Source organism: Acomys minous (assembly GCF_964271855.1).
Source record: "Acomys minous genome assembly, chromosome: 16".
In the NCBI taxonomy this organism is placed as follows: domain Eukaryota; kingdom Metazoa; phylum Chordata; class Mammalia; order Rodentia; family Muridae; genus Acomys; species Acomys minous.
In genome coordinates, this window is record NC_140498.1 from 20188030 (window position 1) to 20210669 (window position 22640).

General features: G+C 41.0%; 1 protein-coding gene across 6 annotated transcripts; it reads right to left on the reverse strand.

The window, feature by feature from the left end:
• Positions 1-2660: 2660 nt before the first annotated feature.
• CLK4 (CDC like kinase 4) lies at positions 2661-20544 on the reverse strand. 6 transcript variants are annotated; one of them, XM_084763949.1, is made up of 13 exons: positions 20392-20544; positions 16232-16392; positions 11140-11362; positions 10008-10098; positions 9548-9614; positions 7713-7829; positions 7461-7627; positions 7181-7275; positions 6786-6915; positions 5622-5704; positions 4121-4200; positions 3228-3318; positions 2661-3148 (listed from the first exon to the last, which is right to left on the reverse strand). In XM_084763949.1, exons 2-13 carry the CDS (start codon positions 16390-16392, stop codon positions 3008-3010), a joined length of 1446 nt encoding a protein of 481 aa, XP_084620075.1. In that variant the 5' UTR covers positions 20392-20544; the 3' UTR covers positions 2661-3007. The 6 variants fall into 6 exon arrangements, with proteins under 6 accessions (XP_084620075.1, XP_084620080.1, XP_084620076.1 ...); XM_084763954.1 differs by lacking the exon at positions 20392-20544 and adding an exon at positions 15339-15405 and having other exon boundaries at positions 16232-16389; XM_084763950.1 differs by lacking the exon at positions 20392-20544 and adding an exon at positions 12590-12648 and having other exon boundaries at positions 16232-16369.
• Between the last annotated feature and the right edge of the window lie 2096 nt (positions 20545-22640).

Consider the following 22640-nt stretch of genomic DNA (forward strand, 5'->3'; position numbering starts at 1 on the left):
TACATGATTAACTTAGGGCACCTCTCAATGATGCGTTCCCAGTAAGAACCTATTAGTAGAAATAAGAATGGCCCCACCAATGATCCGTTGTGACCAAACCTCACAGTTGTGAAGACCTATTTGCTCTTCTCATCTCTGGGCTATGCAAGGAACCCACAAAGTGTGAGCTCTATACAGGGGGGTTAGGAGTAACTGAGCCTGACTATCAGGGAGTATTCCATTTCAGCACTGGGGGCAGGAGATGACAGGGACTGCCTGTTCATACCCTTTGCTGCGTTACAGCCAGAACAGAGATGGGCAGTACCCTCCCAACTGATAATCAGAGGTAACACAGACAAGCCCAAAGGGGCTTAATGTGTTCACAGTGCTGCTCAAGGACCTCCTCCCAAAGTCTAAATTAAGCTCTAAGGTTTTAAAGGACAGAGCTTCAATTACGTGGTGAGACTGTGACTGAAGAAAAGTCCCCAGGTCTTCAGGTCTTCACTTAGTGACTCTTGTCCTGGTCTGCCAGCTGGAAGGACAACTGAAGCAAGAGTACTCACCCTTCAGACCTTGTTTCCAGTTTCTTAAAGAGCAGGCGTCAGTGGGGACCACCTAGCTATACTCTTCAAAACTAGTAAAGCTACATGACAGATTACAAGGCACTGGGCATCTGGCAACAGAAAGGATGATGAGCCTTGAAGATGGGAAACAGGGAACTAAGGACTGGGCTTGTCCCTCTGGAGACTCCCAGGGCCACAGTGTAAGAAGGCCTCAGCCATGGCAGGCCCACAGCAGGAAAAGCTGAGTGACTGTGATGTAGTCTGGAGGGGCACAGCAGTTCAGAATTGCAGAGAAGAGGGCTGGAGATCTCAGCTTCCATCGAGTAGGAAAAAAGACTGGGAAGATTGGATTCTAAATGCAAACAAGCCCTATAGGCCAGCGGGGGGTGGGTGGGGGTGGGTTCTTCCTGGCAGCTAGTACAGAAAACCTGATAGATATCACTGAGCTGATGATATCAAGTCATTTTTGATGCAGTGGGGGGAAACTTGCCCTAGACTAAGCACTGACCTAGGTCTTGCTTAGATGCTTAAGACCAAACCCAGTAAAGATCAAATTGATTCAAGTAACACTGTAACAGCGGAAGCATGCAGGAATTCGCATATACAGACTAATAGGGCACAACAGGAAACTCCTGGACCATACAGCAGAGGGAAAAAATAGAAGAGAAAGTGCTCACAAGCAACCCAGAAGTGGCAGACAAGAGAATTAGAAACAAAAATAGTAAAGGACTGTATTCCTCATGCCCAAGGAAGTAAAGGTAAGGAGCTATGATAGATACTTAAAATCACAAGTCTGGGCTGGCAGTACTTGCTGCTTTTCCAGAGGATCCACGTTTTGATGCCCAGCATCCACATGGTGGCTCACCACAATCTGTAACTCCAGTTCTTGAGGACCTAACAACCTCTTCTGGCCTCCTTGGGCACCACAAGCACATGATGCAGATACACATGTAGACATACATAAAATAAAAATAAATAGCCTTATGCCTTTAATACTAGCACTAGGGAGGCAGAGGCGAGTAGATGTGAGTTCAAGGCCAGCAGGTCTACAGAGTTACAAGACAGCGGAGGCTACAGAGAAACCTTGTCTTGAAAAACCAAAATAAATAAGCAAGCAAGCAAAAAACCTTAGGAGGAAGAAAATAAGCATCTGCTGTTCAATTCCTTGGTTCCAGGGGGATCTGACGCCCTCTTCTGGCCTTCACGGGCACAGGCATGCACATGGCACATAGGCATATACACAAGCAAAGCACTCATACACATAAACCTAGAAAAACACACCAGATGGTGAGAGTGGGAAAGGGTGCTTGCCAGGACGAACCCTTCTGGTCCTAAGAACAGTACACTCCCTTAACTGCTGTGCCATCTCTCCTGCCGGGAAAACCATTAACTTTTAAAAATGTGATCCTTTTTATATTTTCCTTTCCATCAAAGATCAGCCTGTGAGAAGTTTCTGATGATGGGACCCAGCAGCCCATGCTGGGGGAAGACATCCTTAGGGAAGTACAGGAAATGAACTGAAGAATGAGATGGAAAAGTAAAAACTGGGAGCATTGTGTGCCAATGCATTTCAGGACTAACTTTAAACAGTGCCTGTAGAAATGTTCTCACAGCCCAACTGTCCTGAAGGGGGCTATGCTGACATGTGGACTGCATCAGAAGCCTAGATATATTTTACGTGGAACTCTTGCGACATGTAGCTGTAGTCTTGAAGTTCCTGGGCCCACTGTCCTGGGAAAATGGCGTCTAGACAGCTGTAGTAGAGCCTGGCTTTACTACTTGTCACTCCATATATTTGTGCTTTTAAATATAGACAGATACAGCTCAAATCTGTAATATAAAATTAAGATTTAAATCTTAAATGAAGTGTGTAGGGACTGATTAAACTCTAGCCATGGACTAACTGGGTGTCTTTCCATGAGGACCTACGGACATCACCTAAAAGAAAACTTAAAATGTAATAAAACTTTTTTACCAAGCTCATTTTTGAGTTTTGTTTTTAAAAATCTGCCCACTTAGAATGCTGCCTGTTCAATGATCAATTACCCAAAAACCCTACCTTTGTTACAAAAAAGTTCTACATTTGAGGTATATAAAGAATACTCAATCACAAAGTGGTCAAGATTTCCTTTTACTTGAGGGAAAAAAAAATCACTTCAGTCAACCTTCATGTACAAAAGACAAGACCAATCACATTCACCACTGGACACAAAGGGTATTCCAAAGGCCTTTAAAAATGGCAATAAACATCAAAAGGAAAAATTCATTTTAACTCTTATATTGCATTCATTATCAACACCATACTTAACAAGGTAGTTATGCTATTGATACAAAACATACAGTATTTACACTTAACTGTACAAAATAATTTAATGTTTACAAAAATATTAGAATGTTTAGTTGACTGACACAGTCTTAAAGTAATTGCTTCTAGAGAAGTATATAGGAAGACCACTGACTCCCATTCATTTTCTTTTTAATAAGTCAAAGAAAGGGTGCTGCAGCGCCTCATCCAAGGTAATCCTTTTGGCTGGGTCATACTCCAGCATTCTTCGCACCAGGTCAAACAGCTTCTCGTGCTCTTCATCATGGCTCAGCATGAATTCCTGGGGAGAGGGAGATGGTCTTAGAAAATGAAGACGTAAGTGAAAAATGTTACTTAATCATCCATCATTTTTCCTTTACCTTTAAAGGCTTGCAGCGTCTCCTAACATATCTCCCAGCTGAACTATGCTCATCCCAATCTAGCTGGTTATGGTGAAAATATTTGCGTTTCCTACAAGTGAAAAAAGGTTGAAATTAATAAAATAACCAAAGTTCCACTTCTTTTACCTTGTCTCCAATCCCTGGTGGGTTAAGACAGGAACAAATCTTTCACTAAATGTACAAACAAATAATATATAATTTTCAAAATACTAGCAACAATTATACACAATACCTTATATTTCTAACTAAGCTGTCTACAAATGAGAAAATGCTCATCATTTTAAAAGGTGGACTCCTGGCTGTGAATTCTGATCTCACCACATGTGGAATGGGGCTGGAATCTTTAACAACTTCCCAGCTGAGCTAGGAAACACTATACTATCCCATTTAAGGGTGCAGAGATGGCTAGGAACAACAGGAAACTCAAGACTGACAGATTCCAGTAAGAATGGGCTCGCATAGGTATTATAACTTAGAAAAACATTTGCATGAAAGTTAACCTGAAGCCAGGAGTAATGGCGCACGCCTTTAATCCCAGCAATCAGGAGGCAGAGGCAGGCAGATCACTGTGAGTTCGAGGCCAGCCTGGTCTACAAAGCGAGTCCAGGACAGCCAAGGCTACACAGAGAGACCTTGTCTCCAAAAAAAAAAAAAAAAAAAGAGAGAGAGAGAAATGAAACAAAGTTAACCTGAATATTAAAATAAAACCCCTTCTGCCACACACATAGATACTGAATTATTTTCTGAAAATGACCTTATAATAGCTTCAAGTTATCACTTGTATGGAAGTTTTTTTCCCTTCATAATTTGCAGTCCTTAGAACAGGCATTGTGCTTTTACAGTCTAAGCAAAGGCAAACCTCTTAGACAAACCTTGTCTTTTGGATCATATGTGCTGGGATGGGTCCTAATATCCGCTCCATCATTGCCAGGTGCTCTTTGCTATCATGAGTCTAAAAAAATTTCAGGAAAAAGGAATTTAGCACTCTCCATCTCCCTTATAGGCACATTTAAAAGAAAGCTATAATATGTGCTGATATAAAAGGACTAGACTAAGGCCAGAGAGGCAGCTCAGTGGGTAAAAGGCCCTTGCTGCCAACATCATTGACATGAGTTCAATCCCCGGAACTCACATGTGAAAGAACACATTCCGACAAGTTGTCTTCACCATGTGTGCACCCTTCTCCCCAATAAATAAATTATCATTTTAACAACAAAAAGATCAGACTAGACAGCAACACAAGTTATATTATAAATTCTCCAAAGATGAGTGAGACTGAAAAATATATGCTGTCTGGTGCAAACACAATACAGTCTAAGATAGATTAGTGAGATCTATACGATAATCAACATGAGGAGTATCTAACATAAAATGCAACAGTTTCTAATTCATGAACTGTTTAAGGAGATCACTTATTAATCCCAGATAACATATAGCCAGTCCAACAGTTCTCACCACAATTGTGAGCTTTATTTAGAAATGTGGTTTCAGAGCCCAGCGTGGTAGTGCCCGCCTTCTAATTCCAGCACTCGGGAGGCAGAAGCAGGCAGATTGCTGAGTTCGAGGCTAGCCTGGTCTACAAAGTGAGTCCAGGACAGCCAAAGTAACATAGAGAAACCCTATCTCAAAAAACCAAAAAACCCCAAACACACAAAGAAATGTGATTTCAAAGAGATTAAGACAGAAAAGCAGCAGCTGTACACACAGGTCAAAGAATGTCTCTAAGCAATGGCCAGCCAACCTTTTCTCTGTAGGGCCAGACACATACCTTTTAGGATGAGCTGCTGGCAAAAGGCCTTTTTCTATAATAGGAAGCAGAGAGTGCTTTCACAAAAGCCCACCATTTGCCAATCTTTGTTCTAGAGAGCAAAGACTGTGTTTAATTTGCTTTGTGAGACAGATTCCCTTTGTAGCTAAGACTGGCCTTAATTTCACTATATAGTTGAGGCCTGGTAATTTGATCCTCCTGTTTCAGCCTCCTGGATGACAGAACTATCAGCATGTGTCACCACACCTAGCTAGTGCCACATTTTTTTTTTTGCTTTTATTATGTATTTAGAAACAGGGTTAGCATAGCCAGAGCAGAATTCCAATTAGCCACATTAACACCAATGTAAATTTATGAAGTTTAGTAAGAAAAAAAAATCTAGAATACATAATATGAACTTTACGTGAACTACATGTTAAAAGATGTCACACATTTGAAACAAGTTACGACCTCAGTAGTAGTAGGACTTCTACCAACTGGTTTCAGGAGGATATTTATATCTTCATTTCAATAATGATCTATCGCAATCAATATGGGAGCTAAATATAGCATGTTTAACATAAAGCTCATTATAGATCATCAAATAAAATGTATTAGGTACATACCTGAAAGACTGTGAACCCAAGGTAATATTCAATAAGAATGCAGCCTATGCTCCAAACATCACAAGGCTGAGACCAACCTAAAGCTATTCAAAACAAACACAGGCATGTTACTATGGAACAACTGTAAACTGCTGACCCTTCCCCCTACACTTGGGTGTTCTTTAGTCTCCCTGGGACACCACAACAGCAACCTCGGGGTTTACAATTTTAGTGCATGTGGCTCAGGCTTGTCTGGAAAGTGGTATTTTCTTCAATCTTACAAGTGGTAGAACTATATGTGGGTGCCGGCACACATGGCTCTGATTTAGTTACTTCTGTTCATTCCACAATGCTCACCACTGGAAAACTTACACAGCAAATACACTTACATCTGTGGACAGTAGGCCTGGGCTCAGATACAAGGTTTTCTTCTCAATCACTACACCTCAACAGACTTTTCCTTAGGTAGCCCTTCACCCCATTCTTCAACAAACCACTTCTCATACTCTGGAACATCATCTTACTTTCCTCACCCTTTGCCAACATCTATGCCAACTGCTTTTCCTCTACTGCAACATCCAACTACATTTTCCTCTCTAATCTGCCTTCACCCTGGGGAAGATCGTCCATACTCACATATAGTGCTCTACTTCCCCAATCACCAGATTCCTTTTCCAGTGACTACTCTAATTTCACATCTGTGTCAACAATAACACTGCATCTGTCCTGTTTCCAAACCCCCAATTCTACCAGTGACTTCTAAATTTTGAGGTGCAACACATACTCTGAGATCCAAAATTCTGCCCTTTCACTTCCAAAGTTCTCCCATCATGGCTAACACAGAGACTCTTGCTTAATTAATTCCCTTTCCTCCTGCTCCTTGTCTATCTTATGTCTAGGTCAACCAACCAAGCCCTTGGCATCTGTACTAGAGCTTTACCTTGGCGATATAGAGTGAAAACAGATGGCTCCATAACCTCATAATCACAAACTAGGATGCCCTCACCAAGCATACCTTACGGTGTTATGATCACTTAAGGCTCACAAATCAGCACTCAAAAATACCTTTCCCAAACATGGTCACACAGGAGAAACACACACAACTCTTCTGTATCCTGCTACCATCATTTTAGTTAACTATGACCTTCAACAATTAGAGTATAAGGAAGTCTGGTGTCTACTCACCCAAAATGACCTCTGGAGCTCTGTAGTGCCGTGTGGACACCAAAGTACTATGATGTTCATCATCATATGTCGCACTTCCAAAGTCAACAACTTTGATGTCTGTGTTTTTCAATGTGCGCTCATCTCGTTTCTAGAGACATAGTTGAGTAAAGATGAAACTCAGTAAGCATAAACCATTCTACAGCACTACTCAAAAGGCTTGCAATGAGCCCTCCCTCCTCTACCCTCCCCTCCCCTCTATCTCCAACTGGGATACACACATCCTATTCCTCTTCCATTTGTAGATGAACATCAGAATATGAACAGGTCCAGAAGAGAAATCCCTCATTCAAGGATCTCTAAGCTAAAGTAACTTTAAAGACAACACCCAAAATTAAAACAAGTCTTTAACTTACCATTTTAGAATTGTATTTGACTACATAGTCAGACTTCACAAATAAAATATTTTCAGGTTTTAGATCGGTGTGAGTTAATTTATTATGATGTAAAACTACAAAGAAAACAGAAAGCCATCATTAGTCTCACTTAGAGATTTAACTGGTGCTAGAAGAGTGAATGGGTATGAGAAGTGGATATGATGGTCAGAAGGGATTTCAGCTTTACCTGTACCTGCAAGGGTTCATATGCTGATTAGAGAATGACAATAAAATATACTGCGTATCCACGAATACTTACAATTTATAGACTGGCAGATCTGATAGGCCATTTGCCTGATGTGATCAATTTGAAATGGCAGAAAGCTATTTTCTTTAATGAAATCATAGGTGCTAAGTCCCAGCAGCTCAAACACAATACAAACATGACCATGATGATCAAACCATTCTAGCATCTGGACACATCGGCTAAAAGAGATCAAAATAATGCTGTGAGTGCACAGAAGTGAGCAGCTCACACAGTATGCTAGCTTGTGGTTCAATGTGTACTTACAAGACACTGTTGGGGTCAGTGCTGTTCAAGTGCTCCAAAACTTGGATTTCAGAGCGAGCTGCCTCCCGGTAACGGCCTACATTTTTTACAATTTTTACTGCTACATGTAAGCCATCCCTTAAAAACAAAAGATGATGTTAAATACACAAATGGTGGGATGAATCTACACACTCTGTGAAAAGCATGTTCTTTTTCTGCTCTGTTTTTGAGACAAGATTGCACTATACAATAGCTCAAGCTAAGATTAAATTCATTATGTAGCCCAGACTGATACTGAATTTGTGGTAACTCCTACCTCAGCCTCCTAAAATACAAATGTAACTACAAGCTTTCTACATTATTGTTCTAAATCTTTCAGAGCATAATACTAGGTTCCAGAACATCTTTTCAAAACAAAGCAACCATCCATGTAATATTTAGAAGTTTTAACATGTTTCCAATATTTAAAAGTAAAATGCACACACATACACATATAAGCTAAGAATCAGCGAATGTTGCTGCCAAAGCACTTGTTCATTTACTAGGTTGTGCCAGAGACAGGGCACAGGTGCTAGTAATGAACAACAGGGCTCATTCCTACATGCCCCAGTCTAATGACAAAGATAGACAGTAAACACATTAAAACATCCTCACAGAAGAGATGAAGGCACAACTATTCATATAACAAAACAACAATTTATACAATGATACAGAATTGGTCCTGAAAGATAGCTGTGAGCCTGTCAAGCTGAGCAAGAAATCAAACAGCTGGATAAAGACACCACCTACAAGTTATGGAGCTCTCCCCAGCCCAGCACTTTACAGACTCATTTTATGTAAAAATGTAGAAATAGCTACATTCAGATCAGTGAGCTTAGATTGGGGCGTTTCTAGAAATACTTCCTAAACACCATAAACTTAGTGTTTTGGACAATGGGATAAAAGAAACTCATGGCTAAAACACTTTTTGGCTAGTGACTGAAATAGGACCTTGCACATGCTTGGCCAGTTGTGTACTGTTAAGCCCCAAGCAAGCCCAATGATGAAACATTTCCAAACTCAAGCAATTTGTTTGCAGATAACAGATCAATTTATCTGTTATCTGCAAACATAACTTTATTTTCAAAACTACTGGTATATATAGTAAGCTAGAAAATTATATCCTTTCCAACTAATTCTGATAAAAAAAATTCAGATGTAATTTTAGAAATGTATAGTTTCAATAAAATTTTAAGAAGTTCACTTACAAAGATGTGTTAAAACTATGAACAGAGGTTCTGAAGGTGCAATGAGATAGGTCAGTATATCCCACTAGAGAATATACTTTATTTTGTAGATCATAGAATCTATAGTTTAGGAAATGCACTCTTAATATGCAAATCTAGATGTACTTTATTGATGCTGCAATCCAAAAGCAGCTGAATCCTATAGAACTTGACTGAGCATTCCTTTAATTACAAAATAATCTCCATCTAGGAAAAATTACCACTATGTATAACAAAATTAATGCTCATGGCACATAAATTATATTGAGTTCCAGAAATTCTGTTGAATATCTCTCAGGAAAACTTGTAGTAGCCACTTAAAATACATTTTTGTTTTATTTATTTATTTTTTTAAAATAATTTATTTATTTTTACTTTATATGCATTGGTGTTTTGCCTGCATGTATGTCTATGTGAGGGTGTCAGATCTCGGAGTTACAGACAGTTGTGCGCTGCCATGTGGTTGCTGGGGATTGAACCCGGGCCCTTTGGAAGAGCAGTCAGTGCTCTTAACTGCTGAGCCATCTCTCTAGCCCTAAAATACATTTTTAAAATACAGCAGAATGTTCAAAAAAGAAAAAACAAACTTACATGCCATGATCAATGCACTCTACAACTTTGCCAAAAGCCCCTTCACCTAAAGTGTCCACGATTTCATCTAAAGTGAGGGAGAGAAGAGAGGTTTAAGTTCCCAAACACAATTACCCAGTTGCTCAAACAATGAATGCTTAAGTGTGGCATACTTCCAAATGATCTCTAGCAAAGCATAACTAAGGTTTCATCGCTCAAGTTATTGTATTTTCAGCTGCTACAAAGCAATTAGACAGAGCTATCTGTCTTGCTCTAATCTCAAACTCCACTGATTATTCTGGAATTTTAAGAATAGAAATATTTAAATTCTACAGAAAAGAAGAAATACAAAAGAACAAACAAACCCACAAAAAACAAAACAAAAAAGCAATGAAGAGTCTTTAGCCCCCCGCTGACAAACTATTCTTTAAAAGATTATTCTGTCTGCAAAGTTTAAAAAGTGTTGAAAAATATTCTATACATCTTGCTCTTAGAACGTCTCCACTTTGACAGATCAGGTGACCCTCCTCATCATCCTCTATACTCCTGGATCTTTTCCTTCGGTGGCTCTTCTGGAAACGGCAAGTGGGCAGCACCAAGATCGTCCAGCCAATCAATATATCAGAGTGAATTCAGGGCAGAATACGCAATTCATTCAGCGGGGAGATATTCAGGCATTCAGATAAGCACCAGGCCACGAACAGTTGGCAGGAGCAATTTCAAATTCAGTCCCCAGAAATTCACAGGGCACAGTTTATGTTACAGAAGAAAAACATGGCAAGGAACAGATTTTCAGATAAGATACTTAAAGTGGCAATAGAAAAAAACAACACAATTGTCTCTTTAAAATACTGATTTAATTGAAGTCTGAAGTTTAAAGAATGCAATGTCATGATTTACTAATTTCTGTTATAACCATATGCTGTGAGTTGAGTTGTCTAGTTTGTCAGGAAAATGTCAAGATTAGTTGAAACTGTTCTTTTATCAACATTTAAAAGTGGACACCATCATAAGAGGGGGACTAAAGGCTAATTTCAATCTTCAACCTAGTAACTGCAAGCCAGCTCTATAGAAAAAACCTGGGAGGGAAATGGTATCTCAAAGTTTACAAATTAAAGATGTCTGGCTTTCCCAGTACATTTTCCACTCAGCACCCAAGTTCACAACTTCAGCAAAAATAAATTCAGAAATGATGTGCTGTACTAGGAGCTAGATAACATAGGAGTCAGCAACAGCTAAGCACCCCAACAATGTGACGTGCCTGAGTTGTTTCCAACTATCAGTAAAGCAGTTTCTTTCAAAATACAAAAATGTTTACATTCAAAGAAAAAAATGGGTGCATTTGTTAATATACTAACAACCACAAAATAAGATGTTTTTACTATTAAAACCAACAAACTCATGATCTGTTTTGCAGAATGAGTGTGTGGGCAAGTGAAGACTAGCTAATACATAGGAGTCAGTTATGAGAATGTGTACACTTTAAGGATTCAGGTAATATGAATATAATTACAGCATATCCAAATTGCATTAAAGAAATTTTTAGAAACTTATCACTCTTTTAGAGCTTTACAAACAAGAATCCATTCAAAATAAAAACAAATCACTCATACCGAATGTGACTGATGACTTGCACAGTGTCTATTACGCTTTCTTTTAGGACTGCTTCTCCTGCTTCGAACTGAGGATTTACTGCAGTGGATCCGGTAAGTGCTTTCAATGTCTCTATGGTAATGTCTTGGAACATATCCTTCACAGTACTCATTTCTGTATTCATCAATGTATCTCCGGTCCCGATAATCTCTCTCATTCAAGCATCGTGCTTCTAAATAGTGACTGCAAACACATTAAAAATTTTTCAAATTATTTTCTTCATTCTGGAATAATGTGGTTCAAACAAAACTCTCAAGAATTCTTGGCTTAAACAGCTAACTCACTAAAAGGAAAAATTCAAATCAATAAGATGTAATTTCTACTTATCTAAGAAAGCTTTAGAAATAGCTTTAACCAAACAGGTCTATATTTTTCTATATAAAATTGCTATAGCCAGACATGTTGGTACATGCCTGTAATCCCAGCAATTGAAAGGTGAGGGCAGGAGGATCAAGAATTCAAAGCCATCCTGAGGTACACTGCAAGTTTGAAGCCAGCCTGGGCCACATGAAACAATCTCAAAAAACTCCACACCAAACAAAAAACCCACATACATTAGAAAATTGCTGTCAACCACTTCATACCAAGGAACAGAGCTTTAATATACAATATGCTTATAATTTAATGTTCCTTTACCATCTGAAAAGTCAAGACCAAACCAGTAAACCTGGTCTGAAACACACTGATCATTACAACACAAGCATCTGAAATAGTTTCCCTTTCCTCTCTCTGAGCCACACATTTAAAGAGAGGCAAAAGGATTTCTTTCCCTTTAATTAAGTGCACTTCAGATGCCCCTGACAGAGACTTCTGTAATGTGCACCACAGCTATGAGGAGCTTTAAATGTGCTTCAGCCCTTTCATTTACTAACTCAACTAAGATCCCTAAAGGATACACCATTGTTGCAGATCACACTGGTGGCAAAAACCAAGATATTTTCAAACTGCCACTGCTGCCCTCCATGTCACCTATTCTAGCTCCTCTTTTCTATGTCTAAGCTTTCTGTTACTCCTGTTTGAGAAACAGGTAACAGTACTTTTGAGGCCTGCCTAGTGTGCCTAACACATCTAAAACAGATCCTCCACACAATAAAGGGTCCTGGACTGTGGACATCCTCACACTCTACTTGCCTTTGTCTTTCTAATTTCCTGTGATTCGTGCTTGAAAAATACGCAAGAAATAGAAAACAGCCTTTTCTACAGCCACAGTGTTTCTACAGATCCCTCTGAGAACCTGATGGGAGGTGTGGACCCTTTTCCAAGAAAACATAGAAATACATAAACAAAACTTGGCAAGAACTTTATGGCGGTCATGGACCTCAGGAAGTCAATGGCTCACAGTTGAATGTCCTGATCTGATGGAAAGAAGGGGACAGATTCAATTGGCCCAGTTGCCCATCCCCCCTCTACCTGGGATGAGTGTCCTCTTCAACAGAGTGCGAAGCTTCAAGAGGGATGCACATGGAGCACTGAGGGAGAGAGGGGACACCTGCCCAGTCAGACAAATCAGCTAAATAATCCTCAAAGCAACGGAATGACAGATGTTGCTGCGGCTGCCCCGCCAACCCCTTTATACTCCCCAGAATATGCTGTCATTTTCTTTCCCAAGTGCTGGTTTAAGCAGAAATAGAGACATCCCTAGGACTACTACTAGCCAACAGGACTGCAATAGGACTGCCATCTAATTCAGGCTGTGCCTTCTTATTGCCTAGCATCATTCATTCTCAAGTTGTCCTTAATCTCTGGAGAAACAGCTCAAGCTATTAGGATTAAATTCTGGGCCTGAGACAGTTGGTCTGGAGCAGAGATCTAGATGAAAAACAAGTTAGTCATAATTCTAAAGGCATCCATTAAATTTATAAGGTATCCCACACCCACAAAATCCAAAGTCTATCTTTAAAAACTAGAAAATAACCCTTAGCTGGAATATTGTGTGAAACTGGCCTGTTGACAATCCAAAAACAATCTACCAACAATAAAAAATGGGGTGGTGATATACTATCATGAGTAGAGCTAGCATGAGGAACGTTCCAATTTATGACAAAGAAAGACCAAAGGTTAGAGGTTAAAGACTACATAATTTCCTATGGATCCGGTGTCCTTTCCTGGCCTCTGTGGCTTCCAGGTGTATATGTGATGCACAGACATTCATGTAGGCAAACACTGATACACATAAAAGATAAACAAATTTAGGGGCTACAGAGATGGATCAGTGGTTAAGAATACTCTTCCTCTTCCAGAGGACCTGGGTTCAATTCCCAGTACCCACATGGCAGCTCACAGCTGTCTGTAACTCTAATTCTTGGGGATCTAACATCCTCACACAGACATACATACATATAGACAAAACACTAATGTACATGAAATGAAAAAATAAAATAAAATAGAAAAAAGACTACATAATATTACAAGCTGTGGACAGGCTAGGCAGAATGAACAGATTTGATTAAAAAATAAATACACTGAATGCCCAGTGAAAATTTCATTGTAGCTTTTCAAAGCAGTTATACTGTTGAATGCACTAACATTTTTTTATTTCCACACAGATCCTGTGGGAGAGAAAATAGAAACATATACGGCAAAGTCTCTGCCAATAAACGAAATTAAAATTGTTCATATGCACACACAAAAAATTATGAAAAGAAAGAAAGAAAATCAAAATACATCAGGGATGGCAAAGAATTTAATTTGCTTAAATGATTAAGGAAGAATTCATGACAAAGACAGAAGCAGATAAGCATCTTAAAGAAAAACCAGAATTTAGACAAAGTAGAAAGCAGAAAGTAGAAAGCATGGTGCCATCTTAAGCAGACAGCATCACCAGCCAGAGGCCTAGAACGCATGTATCTATCTACACACTACTCTGCAGACGGCAAATAGATGACTGCATCAAGAACCAATTTTCACCCTGGAGAACATGTCAATAGAAGCCCTGCACACACCTAACTATAAAGGTGTTGTTGCAAGCACAGCTTACTAAAACTAATACTGAATACTGAGGACCGAGGTCACACTGATGCTAACTCTAAGTCTGCATATCTCCTAGGTAATTTCCAGTCATACAAAGTTTATCAAAGGTTTAGAACTTGGTACTCTATGTTATAGGAAGATAATGAATGATTGGGCCATAATATATAAAAGATTATTTACAACCATGTTGGTCTTCCTGGTATTTGAGGCAGAACAGACTTGATTAAGCCTGCTGAAAGGGAGACCAACTCACAGGCTACTGCCATAGGCAAAGCAGGAGAAAAGGGCTTTATGATGCATGTGATAAAGGGTTAAAATCATTACTACATAAAACACCTAGTAAATCAGTAAAAAACACACCTTAACAGAAAACAATTGACATAAAAATTCTTCATAAAACAGTAAACAAATTCACTAGAAATTTAGAAATTCAGATTAAGAAAACCATTTTAAACAGGCAAAACTAGAGCAGTATAAAGGAACATGTTATAAGCTTTCTAGAAAAAGAAATGAGAATATGCAGCAAGAACCTTGTAAGACTTCATACCCTTTAACTTGGAAATGCCTCTTCTTAGAATCTACTCTCAGGAAATAATCACAGGCAAAGATTTGTACACAAAGATCCTTTAGGAACAGACAGCGAGAAATAATTCAGTCAAGTAACGGACAATGGTTTCCATCCTGCTGATCCCTTCTTTACACTTTGCTGCTTCTATTCCCCAGTACTTTTATTAAAATATTCATAAGAGTTTTAGTGTTCAAAAAGATTTTTTTACAATTAATGAATATTCTAGATTATGAAGAATAAACAATAAACACCAAATTTGTCTCTGTCAGTCAATGCGAAAGGTGATTGTACTGCATAGTGGTTAATTAGACTAACTGATTTTTATAGTAAATTATAAACACATATCACTTAAATCAACCTTTTCACTATGTAATATACTCTAGCACTATGAATAACCAGTTTTAACATAGTAAACCTTAAAATGTATCTTGTACTCATTAATAATGGGGTACAATGTGTATAGTGTTCATTACTACGGTCTGGTCATTGAATCTTGCCATAAACTTCACCCAGCACCCCTTACATAACTATTTAGTAAAACATGATTAGTTTACAAGAACTACAAACAAGCTCTTTGGCAGACAACTCTGTTTAGCACGGAGAAGGAAAAAAATTACATACTGTTTTTTAAAGTAACCCCAGCTGGCTAATTTAGAAAGCAATCTGGTAAACAGCCCCAATGGAACATCTGTACAAACAAGGAGAAAACATAGAACCAACAAAAGAAACGAGAAAGGGAAATTAATGGAAGGCAGAGTGAAAGAAACTATTCACCTAGCCTTTCTTTACTATTTAGATTCTATATAAATGTCTAAAAATTTTAAATAATTATAATAAAGACTCACTATCACAAATTTTTACTGAGGATCTATCCTAAATTACCAGAGAAAGCCTATAAAAAGGAACAGTTCTCAAAACGTGAAGCAAGTTTCTAAAAAAAAAAATCTGACATACCCACCCATTGGTTTCCTTCTATGAATATTCCTGTAGAACATGAGTGACTAATCTCTCAGACAGCATATGCTGCTTTCCTCATCTGGATTAACCACTCTCTAGGACATGTCAATAGTGAAACACTTCTTGCACATCCAAATATACATACCACCTTCCTACAGACAAGTTAAAACCACTCACTGTATACCATCATTATTCAACTGTGTTTATGTCCTTGAATACATTTTTCTGTCTTCCCTCCTCTTTTTTGATGGCGGGATTTCTAAGGATTTTTAGGACCTCTCACACAGAGCAGCAAGTGTTTGTTCTAGCATTGAACTACATCCCCCGAGTCCTTATTTTTCAGTTATTTGCTGAGCAACTGTCTCTCTCCAATCCCAGACATAGGACAAACTATTTTATTCACAGCTATAGTCTCAGCAGCATAGACTCTAACCTAAAATGATACTCTGAAACTGTGTTTTGAATGAATAAACAAACATGCTGCCTGAATTCCAAGTTTGATAAAAGCAAATGACAAATGTTAAAAACTGTTAAAACTTAAAATACAAGTCATTTACCAATCAGAGTCTTTAAACTGATGATGTGGTTTACAATGCCTGTTCTCTTGTGTACTGCTGTGAGATCTCCTTTTCCGTTTGTGACTTCCACTGTAGCTTTCATGGCCCCAGCTTTCTCTACTATCCCAATCAGGACAGTGAGTTCGTTTGGAATGCCGCATCTGTAAATGAGGAAGGGGCAAATGTTGAGCTGGAAGGTTATACAATTATACATTACAAGGACAAATTCTCAAGTCTGTGTTGCCTTCAGAAATACTTCACTGACTTTAATTTTTTGTTTGTTTTTTTGAGACAGGGCTTCTCAGCCCTGGCTGTCCTGGAACTTACTCTGTAGAACGGGCTGGCCTCAAACTCAAGAGATCTACATGCCTCTGCCACCCAAGTGCAGGCATTAAAGGCGTGTGTCAATGCACCTGGCTATCCTTTAAATTTTTTACAAAGGACCAACTAAAATTGCTCAATGGCTGGAGAGATTACTTAGTAATGTGCTTGCTGTGCAAGTATGAGGACCTGAGCTGAGATCACTCACACCTCCATAAAAAGCCAGCCACTACAGCACAGAACCTTTAACTCCAGACCCAGGGGTTGGGTGGAGGTGGGACATATGGATCACCGAAACTCACTGGCCAGCCAGTCTAGCTCAATTGGCAAGCTTCAGATTCAATGTAAGACCTTGCTTCAAAAACAATGTGGAGAGCCGTGTTGACCTCTGGCCCACACATGAACCAGAATGCACATGTGAACCAACACGCAAAATAGTTAAAGCATTTAGTAAAAAAATGATAATTTATTCTTGTTTCCTTCTATTTATAATGATTTTTAAAAAATAGGTCACTTAAGATGTTAACAATTCTACCAACTGAGCTGCATTCCCAGCCCCTCAATTTGAATTTTGAAAGTCAATACTGAAATGAATGCACACAGATTTTATTTTATTTTTTTTCCTTTCAGACAGGGTTTCTTTATATAGCTCTGACTGTGCTGGAACTAGCTCTGTAAACCAGGCTGGCCTCAGACTTACAGAGATCCTCCTGCCCCTGCCTCTCAAGTGCTGGGATTAAAGGTGTGCACCAGCCGGATTTGAATTTAAGAACAGAACCTACACTAGTTATATCCATCCCAATGGTATCACAAATGTCCTTCAGCCTGACAAAGGTAATACAAATAACTAGAAGTGAGAGAAGCAGAGACGTAACTGGTTTAAAAGCAAAGAGCCTTTCATTAATGCCTCCTTATCCTCAAACTCTGTAGAGTTCCTTTCTCTAAATGCCAGAATTAGTCCAATGCTTAACCTGAGGCATGGCCAGCGACATCAGACAATGGTGACAATTCCCAGGCTTCATCTACAACCTCCTATGTACAGCATGGATCTCCCAGGCTCAAAGTCTAACACTTATCCTTTTTACATGTGTGTGACTGTTGCACGCCAGTATTAATATGGAGGCCAATGGGGACGACTTGCAAGAGTTAGCTCTCTCCTTTCATCGTGTGGGTCTCAGAGATCAAAGGGACGCACCTTTACCCACTTAACCATGCTGCTCCAAAAGCAATATTTTAAAAGATTAATTTTAGCAGGGCATGGTGACACACGCCTTTACTCTCAGCACTTGGGAGGCAGAGGAAGGTGGATCTCTGAGTTCGAGGCTAGCCTGGTCTACAAAGTGAGCTCAGGACAGCTAGGGCTGCTACAGAGAAACCCTGTCTTGGGGGGAAAAAAATCTAAAAAATTTGAAAAAAGAAAAAGAAAAGGCACGTGAGTGCGGTTACCCAAGGAAGCCACAAGAGGGTACAGGAGTCCCTACACCTGTAATCAAAACTCAGGCTGTCAATCTCTCCAGTCCAACAGTAACTCTTTAATTCTGCGCTCTGATAAACAAGAGTTTAAATGGTTTAGGGTGGGGGGGAAACCCTCACAATTTAGCAAAGGAGCTGAGTGAGGCCCAAATGGAGCAAAACCAATTTAGTTGACTGCCTTCAGCTTCCTTATACGACTGAAAAATAAGCTATTCAACCCCAGGATTGGAAAGACAGCAGTTTCAATTCTCCTCCAAAGTGTTCCTAAGAAAGGATGTGCATCACACCATCAGGATGTGATCTATCTATCTTTTTTCCCCCTTACTACTGAGGATGTAATGGGAAGAAAGGAGGTTCCAATTGCTAGGCAAGGGCTCTACCACTGACCTATAACCTCTGCCCAAATATTCAGTAAGTTATATTCTCTTCTAATTCTATACCTGTCAGGCATCTTTCTGATAACGTGGCTTCTCTTTTAGCTCAGTTAAAAAAGAGAAAGTATGGATTAAACCACACATTAAAAAAAAAAATTCTAAATTCTTGTTAGGTTATCTCAGTAAAAGCCAAGCATTTCTTTTGATATAATCACTTTAATATGGCAAAGTAAAATAAACACTACAAATTTACTTGAAACAAAAGACAAGACTCAAGCTTCCTTAAGAGAAGCACTCGTCTATTTCTATTGGAATTCTGCTGACACATTCCTTTTATTATCAAAATTGTATTATCAACATTTACAGTTTGGTTAGATTAAACCTTTGTTTCGCTGGGAACTGAATTCTGAATCTCAAGCAACACTAAGTACTACCACCAGGCTACAGGCTACTTAAACAACAGCAGGCAAATTTGCAGCTTCTGATGACTCATCATTATGACCGACTGTCCACTGGTTTTAAAAGCCTTATGTGCTTGCTTCAGGAGTTCACTCCTCTAATCCACACTGCCCCAACCAGTTTACCTTGTACAAGACAGAATTCTCAAATTATCAAGTTACTAATATGCAAACATTAAAATGGAAAGGAATTCCTTTTGAGAGCCCAAGAGCTGTATTCCTTAAGATTCACCCTTTAAATTCTATCGGTTGGTTCCAGTTCCAACAGCCCCAGCTGAACATCCCTCATCCCTACTCTGATCTCCAGCAAAATTCAAAGATAATTCTCTTAGGTGCGGTGGCAAACGCCATTCTGGAGGCAGAGACAGGTGGAGCTCTGAGAGAGAGAGAGTTCATTACAGCCTGGTCCACATGGTGAGGACCTTGTCACAAACAAACCAAAGAACATTTACTTACAAGGTAAAGTAAAAGATTTCTGGGCTCATATGAGATTAAAGTTCCTTCTCATGCACAGGAATGAAAAGCTGCCTTAAAATATTACACTATCTTTAATACTTTTTTAAAAAACCTTTTTAATCTTTCAATAAAAAGATACAATGGAAAATTATATTTATCCATATTAGCAATAGATTCTCCATCACGCTTTAAAAAAACATTTGGTATCTGGCAACTGCAAACGGATAGAAGTTTCGGCCTCCCAGAGGGCTGCATTTTTAAGTGGGGGAACAAGAGGCCCCTCGGGTGCGTGTTCAAGGTTAGGCCAGCTGTAACAGAACACCAAGGCCACTGGGTTTGGAGGGCTGGCTACCTCAGCAACAGGCTGTCACAACGCCAAGGCAAGGTTCGTCCTCTGCAACGTCGGTTATGGGGAGAGGGGGATTGAAAAGAAAAACAAACAAACAGGCTGGGTGTGGCGGCACTCGCCTTTAATCCCAGCACTCGGGAGGCTGAGGCAGGAGGATGTCTGGAGCTCAAGGCCAGCCTGGTCTACACAGTTCTCGGGTAGTCATGAAGACCCGTCCGGCACAAAGGACGAACCTTCCTTCCCAAGCGTGTTCCTCGAAGCTGGAGGTGACTCCAGCCACCGGGGCCGCCGCAGTGGCCGCTCCACCTCCCGCGGGCAGCCGGCCAGGGCCTCTGGCGCAGACAACCAGGGCGAATATCGGACTTTGGAAAAACCTCCAGTTACGTAAACGGCCGAGGCCGCCGAGAGGGGTGAGGAGGGGAACGGGTGGCTCGACCGCCGACACCAGCGCCAGGGATGCGCCCCGCCAAGGTCTCCCTACCGGTGCCCGCGACGGCCGGCCGAGGCCCCGACAGAGGTGAAGGAGGCCCGAGCTGCGGGCCAGCCCCGTCGGGAGAACCCGGGGCCTGTGCGGACCGCGACTCCAGCGGCGAAGTCGCCGCAGCTCGGGGGCTGTCGCCGCCGGCTAAGAGGCGCCCCTCCAGCCCCGCAGATGCATCCCTGGGTGCCGACACCCAAAGCGCCCTCTTTCCTCAGACACCTAGTTCCGCGAGACCCTGGCCGCCTCACCTCCGCAAAACCAAAAGGCCTTTTGGCCGAGAAATGTCGCCACACCGCCGTCGTCTCTCTCCAGCCGCTGCGACAAACACCGACAAAATGGCGTCCGCGCCGTCGCCCTACAACCACCTCAGGTGGATCTAGCGCCACCTACGCCGAGCAAACGCGCATGCGTCAAGGAGCCTCGGCCCCGCCCACAGATCCTCCAAGGGGGCGGGAGTCTGTGACGTCAGGGACGGGGGCCAGATCATCTACACTGCGCCTGCGCGGCGCGGTCGGTAGGACAGAGTCTGTCAGCCTGTCAGCTTGAGGTTCTTTCTGGTCTTACGTGAACCTAGTGGTCCGCCCAGAGTCTATGGCTCTTGTCAGTCTCTTAAATAAGAGTTTTGCTAGTTGTGGCCACACTGGGCAGGGCCAACCTCTGGCCCTTTCTCTTCATTCTAAAGTGGGACGCCCATACAAATTCAAGGCCAGCCTGGGCTACCTGAGATGAAAACTCAAAAAACAAAGCTGTCTGAGGATCCAACACCATAAATACTGCCTAACACAGTAGGGTTGAACATCCTTGTCCTATCTCCTTCTTCCCACGAGAGCTGGGATCATAAATGAGTTCCTATGTCCAGAATAATTAAATCCTCTATGCCAATCACTTTATAGGCAGCCTCCTTTAGTAATCTAGCGACCCTAAAAGAGGATTGGTTTATTTTAATTTTTAAAAAAGACTGATTTATACAGTATTCTGCCCACACGTGTGCCTTCCCACCACAAGAAGACACCAGATCTCATGACAGGTGGTTGTGAGCCACCATGTGGTTGCTGGGAATTGAACTCGGGACCTTCGGAAGAGCAAACGGTGCTCTTAACCTCTGAGCCATCTCTCCAGCCCCCAAGAGGGGATTATTAACGTCTTGTTCTAATTACAGATTTAGCTGCTGGAAATGCCATTCAAACCTCGGCCATGCTAGCCCCAGAGAGCTTTTGTTTTCGTCGGCATACTGACTGCTTCCATTCACGCAACAAAGTAAAAAACAACTTACTTTTCTTAGTCATTTAGAGGAAAATATCCTGAGTCCATCTTTTGGCAAGGCCAGAAGGGTCTGTCTTTAAAAGCCACTTTTCAAGGTAATTTGTCACCGAAGCTCCCATGATGAAACAATGAATCACCTCTAGCAAAGATGATTAAAGGGCACACCGTGAGTCACAATGGCTCTCCCAGGCACCCCTCGCTGCCCAAGATGGGCATCACCTGGTTTCCCCCAGGATTCCTAACACTTCCCGAGGAGAAAGTCAAAGAGCACAATAGTAGCCAAGAGTCAGTCAAACACAACAGTGTGGAAAGCATCTCGAATCCCAGTGTGCTTTGCAGTGATGTGCGCGGTGGGAGGGGAATAGGCAGGAAGTAACTGAATCCAGGCCATTTCACAGGGAACCCAGGAATACTGTGAGCTGCTACTTTAATTACTCATATCTGTCTCTCCTCTCTTCTACCCCCTCCTCCTCTTTCTTCTCCCCTCTCATTTTCCACGGGGTCTCTCTACAGCCAGAGCTGATCTGGAACGTATTATTTAGCCCAAGCTCGCCTGGAACTCACAGAAATCCTCCTCCTTCCTCAGCTTCCTAATTGCTGGGGTTACTGGTGTGAACTACTAGGTCTGGCCCATCAGTGAGTGGGTCTCAGAGCCAGGGCCAGGTCACAGGTGCATGTGCCTTTTGGAAATACTTGCCAGAGGGACTTTGTCGGCCTCCAGGACTCCTCAGGATACTGGCTCTAGAAACTGCAGGCGATAAACTATTTACCAAAACTTGAAGTCATGCCCAAAAGTTTATGGAGAAGAAAGAATTCCTTGGCAGACTCAGTAGAGTCTTAGATTATCCACCCTTCCCCCATAAGAACAGAAAACTGGGAATTAAACTGAGGTCAATGAGCCCGGTGTGGTGATGCGCGCCTTTAATCCCAGCACTCGGGAGGCAGAGGCAGGCAGATCGCTGTGAGTTCGAGGCCAGCCTGGTCTACAAAGTGAGTCCAGGACAGCCAAGACTACACAGAGAAACCCTGTCTCGAAAAACCAAAAAATAAAAAATAAATAAAACCCAACAACAACAACAAAAACAAAACCAAAAAAACTGAGGTCATTGACAGTCTCGTGTGTCCAAGGTTGGAGTCCCTGGGAATTAAATTTGTAGCTAAATGTTTTGTTAATCTCTTAAAGTCACATTACTCTGTCACTATGTCTCTACATTAATCTAATTATCTAGAGACT